At 41.8% G+C, this 4,917-nt stretch overlaps 1 protein-coding gene across 1 annotated transcript; it reads right to left on the bottom strand.

Annotated features, from left to right (window-relative positions):
- Window positions 1–378: 378 nt before the first annotated feature.
- LOC119321940 (probable leucine-rich repeat receptor-like protein kinase At1g35710) lies at window positions 379–4,651 on the bottom strand. Its single transcript, XM_037595451.1, has 2 exons — window positions 1,498–4,651; window positions 379–970 (listed from the first exon to the last, which is right to left on the bottom strand). The coding sequence occupies exons 1-2, from the start codon at window positions 4,616–4,618 to the stop codon at window positions 618–620; spliced, it is 3,474 nt and encodes a 1,157-aa protein (XP_037451348.1). The 5' UTR covers window positions 4,619–4,651; the 3' UTR covers window positions 379–617.
- Between the last annotated feature and the right edge of the window lie 266 nt (window positions 4,652–4,917).

Raw genomic sequence — 4,917 nt, 5'->3', positions numbered from 1 at the left:
AGATTGCAAAGTGGTTATGATATTTGGATCCAGTTATGTTAATAGTTTATCTGATAAATGGTCTGGTCAAGCTTGCCACCATTTTGTAAAAAAAAGGCATCAATTATGTTAATAGTTTATCTGATAAATGGTCTGGTCAAGCTTGCCACCATTTTGTAAATAAAAGGCATCAATTATGTTAATAGTTTCTCTGATAAATGGTCTGGTCAAGCTTGCTATAATATTTGGACCAATTATGTTAATAGTTTCTGTTATGTGCATTGCTTACAACCCACAGTTCCAACCAGTTATGCTTGAGCAACTTTAAGCATTTCACCACCTGGAAATGGTAAAGCAAAAGGAAACCATCATATCCGATGCAGAGGCCGGGGGATGTCCTCCTTTAAAAAAATAATAGTAAGTGATACAATATAGTCTGTAAATAAAGGGCGTATCCAGTGTTGAAAGCTTCCACACAAGGTGGGGTCTAGGGAAGGGAATTTCTGTACAACCTTACCCTTGTATAATAATTCTGCAAGGGGGCTGATTCAAACCTAGGGCCTCCACGCCACAAGTGGAGAGACTACCACTGTGCTAGGCCTACCCTTCATAATACAGTCTGTAAATAAAAACAGCACCTAAGAACATCCATGGTACTGAGCAGGGACGATGAATTCAGCATGTAGATGGTCAAGAGTAATTGGGCCTTCAACTTTACAGAATAGTTGTGTAACATGTTGCATTGTCGGACGACATGATGGATTAGGTTCTAAGCACTGCACGGCAGCCGTGATCACTTTGAATATTTCACTTGCAATCTCAGGTTTAGGGCTTGGGAGCCGAGTGTCTAACAAATCCTGGAGCGTCATACATTTCCAAGACAACGATGAAAGAAAATCGCCCGGATGACGTCCCATAAACAACTCAAGCATGAGCACTCCAAAGCTATAAACATCACACTTCTCCGTCACTCTTGTCGTATATGCAAGCTCTGCAAATGCCAATAATAAAGGAATATTTAATTTTGATTACCCTTGCCTATATGTTGATGAATGTTAATGTAGACCGTAGATACGACCACTGACATGCATAGTGTGATTGATAAATACTCCCTCCGTCCGAAAATACTTGTCATCAAATGGACAAAAAAATGATGTATCTAGAGCTAAAATACATCTAGATACATCCCCTTTTATTCATTTTGATGACAAGTATTTCTGGACGGAGGGAGTACTAATTAAAGTATATCTGGTTTAAACAGCATAAATGCTGAAACTCCCATAGTCACTGAGAAGATCAACATCGTACATTAAATGTAAGAAACATATATCTTAGATGAGACGTATGCAACACATGATTTATTTTTTATTTTGCATGGGAACACATGCATCTAACTAACATAGACTTTTTTTTGAAGGGCCATAGGTCGATTATTATTACGAGGAGAAAATCACATAGTGCAGTTCAGTAGAAAAATCAAGTGAAAGGAACATGAATATAAATATCGACATTTTTTACCTGGCGCAAGATATCCTTTCGTTCCAGCAAGCCTTGTGCAATTTGAAACATCACCGCCTAGTATTTTGGCTATACCAAAATCAGATATGCAGGCTCTGTACCCCCGATCAAGCAAAATGTTGGCACTTTTTATATCTCTATGAACAATTGGCGCAAAGCAATCATGATGCATGTAAGACAAAGCATGGGCCATATCCTTAGCAATAGTTAACCTTCTTGTCCAGTCTAATTCAATTGCAGTTTCCTTGCTCTTTAAAGATGTTGCTAAGCACCCTCTATCCATGTATTCATATACAAGAAATCGGTGATGAGTACCAGAACAATATCCGACCAGCTTGGCAATGTTACGATGACGAATATGCATCAAAGCATCTATTTCACGATTAAATGACTCATCACCTTCCATCATACAAACCTTCTTCACTGCAAATATCTCGCCAGTCGGTATTTGAGCTCTATAGACAGATCCATACCCTCCAGTTCCAATACAGTGAGTTTCGTTGAAATTTTCTGTAGCATCAATAATTTGCTTGTAGACATTTCCTCCGTCAAAGTTCCAAATGGTGAACAACTTGTTCTGTTGTATCCTATTTCCGCCCTCTGCCTTGAGTTTCTTCTTTTTGCATTGCATTGTTACCAATACCGCGATAATCAGGAAAGACATAATAGCGGGTATCATACCAAGAAAAACAAGTTTGGACTTCTTGTAGTGTCCACCCATTGGAGTATGGTCACAAGGGGGCAGCCATTTCACTAAACCACACAATTGTTTATTATGCGTGAACCATACAAATGGAGCTTCTTCAAAGAATCTGCTTTGTGGCACTGGTCCTTCTAGGTTGTTGTAGGAGACATCCATGGATGATAGACTGGTCATACTCTGAAATGATGGTGGAATGCTACCACTCAATGCATTGTGTGAAAGATTCAAATTTTCGAGCACTCTTAGACCACCGAATTGAGTCGGAATGGTGCCAACAAATGAGTTGTCACTTAGATCTAACAATTCTTGTAGGTTTACCAACATCCCCAGCTCATCAGGAATGCTGCCATTGAAATGGTTATGGCTCAGCTTCACAAAGCTAAGCTTCAAACAATGCTCGATTGACCCTCCTATCAGTCCGCTTAGGCTGTTTGAAGATAAATCCAAGTACTCCAAGTTGCGCAATAATCCAATTTCTTGTGGTATACTTCCGTGGAGCAAGTTTTTACCCAGAGTCAAGTTGAACAGTGATGTTAGATTACCAATTTCTGGTTGAATCTGCCCTTGGATTCTATTTGATGAAAGATCAATTATCCTTAGCTGAGATAATTGTCCAATGCTTTCTGGTATGACTCCTGTAATATTATTATTTGAGGCACGTAACATGGTAAGTTTGTAGCACTCCCCCCAACGCTGAGATAATTTACCAAACAGTTTATTCAAACTGATATCGATATAGACAAGATTTGGATGAGCTCCCATCTCAGAAATATCTCCACTTAGCTGATTCCGTTCAAGACGAACTCTGACTAGGCTTCTGCAATTTATAAAGCTTGTTGGAAGGGGTCCAACCAAGTTGTTGTCACTGGCAGTGAACTTTTGTAGCCGGCCTCCCACACAAAGACCCGGTGGTAAGGCACCAGAGAGATTGTTATTACTTAGTTGGAACCTAGTAAGCCCAATTAAGTTGCCAATATATTGAGGAATGGGTCCAGAAAGTTGATTATGGCTGAGGTTTATATTACGAAGTTTAGTCAAATTGCCTAAGCTGTATGGGATATGACCTGTTAGTCTGTTGTGGCTAAGTGTCAAGTTTTTTAAGTTCACCAATGAACCTAGATCTTGAGAAATGGGGCCAGAAAGTTGGTTATTGTGAAGGTATAAGGTAGTGATTTTTGTCAAATTCCATAAGCTGTTTGGAACTGAACCCGTGAAATTGTTATCTTGGAGCTCCAACTGTTTCATGTTTCCAAGGTTTTCAAATGCTTGCGGAATCTCCCCAGAGAGTTGATTTCGCCACAGAGTCAAAGTATGCAGTTTAGTCAAATTTCCAATGCTTTTTGGAATTGAATATCTAAGTTCGTTTATGCCAAGCCGTAGTTCTTCTAGGCGTATCAAGTCTCCTAAACTTTGAGGAATGTGGCCGGAAAGGTGATTATTCTGTAGGTATAAGGCAGTGATTGTTGTCAGATTCTCCAAATTGCTCGGAATATAGCCAAAGAGTTCATTAGAATGAAGTTTTAATGACTTCAGCTTGACCAAGTCCCCAATTTGATTAGGTATATTTCCTGAGAAGAAATTTTCTGAAAGTTCCAGTGTGGCAAGCTTTGTAAAATTATTGATGTTTGTTGGAATGCGACCTACAAAACGGTTTTGACTAAGATCTAGGTAGTCTAGGCTGACTAAGTTTCCAAACTCTTTGGTGATGGGACCAGTTAAATTATTTCCGGGGAGTGCTAAAAACTTTATGTTATTGTGCACAGATAGATTACCTAGACTGATGGGAATTTGACCATCGAGGATGTTGTTGGAAAGATCCAAACCAATCAAGTTGCTTAGTCGTCCTATTCCATCAGGGATAGGACCCACCAAGTGATTGCTCGACAGGTTGAGGACCACTAGACTCTCTAATTCACCTATCACATCTGGTATTTGATTGGTAAGGAGATTGTGGCTTAGCACCAAACAAGACAGTTTGGTTAGGTTTGCAAGGACGGGTGGAATCGAGCCCCTTATCTGGTTGCCGTGGAGAAGCAGAACATGGAGCTCTTTGAGGAGCTGAATATCCAGAGGAAGCCTCCCAGCAAGCTCGTTGTGTGGGAGCTCAAGCCTTGCCAGTGTCACCACGGCAGAGAAGTTGAGGAGCTCAAGCGTCCCGCCCAGCATCATCCCCCGCAGAGACATCCGGGTGATCACCCGCTGCCCTGCTTGTCTGCCGCAGCGGATGCCGCGCCAGTTGCAGGGCCATGATGCGGTCTTGTTTCCCCAGGATGGCAAGGCTTGTTTGTTGGGGAGGGTGGCTTTCCAGGCCACGAGCGCTGCTGCTTGCTCGTCAAGCGATGGCATGGCGATGGCTGCAAGAAATGAGGCTAGCAATATGGTGAGTGGGATGAGTTTAACGGGGGATGATGGCTCCATGGCTAAGGCTGAAAAGAGCTCACCAGGGCTGTGTGGGAGCCTGTTTGTGGGGGCGTTGTTGTGATCTCGTGGCCGGCATCAACTTCATTTATACTATATGGCACCTAGCCTTTGGGTAATGTTTTGAGTCAAAGGTCATACGGAACCTTCGAGGAGTAGTAATCAATGTTGCTTTAAAAATCAAGCTAATAGAAAAAACATGTATGCGGACGCGTCCACTTACATCCCTGGACACTAGTGAGCAAGAAAATGACATCCAAACTTTCCCCTCCTCTCCTCTCGCGTCGCCCCCGCGGGCG

Source organism: Triticum dicoccoides, chromosome 6B (assembly GCF_002162155.2).
Source record: "Triticum dicoccoides isolate Atlit2015 ecotype Zavitan chromosome 6B, WEW_v2.0, whole genome shotgun sequence".
Lineage (NCBI taxonomy): Eukaryota > Viridiplantae > Streptophyta > Magnoliopsida > Poales > Poaceae > Triticum > Triticum dicoccoides.
Note: the sequence above shows the minus strand (reverse complement) of the source record. Positions and strands in the feature narration are given on the sequence as shown.

Bases quoted from the DNA above. Each gene is read 5' to 3' on its own strand.
- LOC119321940 (XM_037595451.1), bottom strand. From the start codon at position 4,618: ATGGAGCCATCATCCCCCGTTAAACTCATCCCACTCACCATATTGCTA. The intron at 971-1,497 runs GTAAAAAATGTC...TGGCATTTGCAG, and splicing joins GAAAGGATATCTTGCGCCAG to AGCTTGCATATACGACAAGA.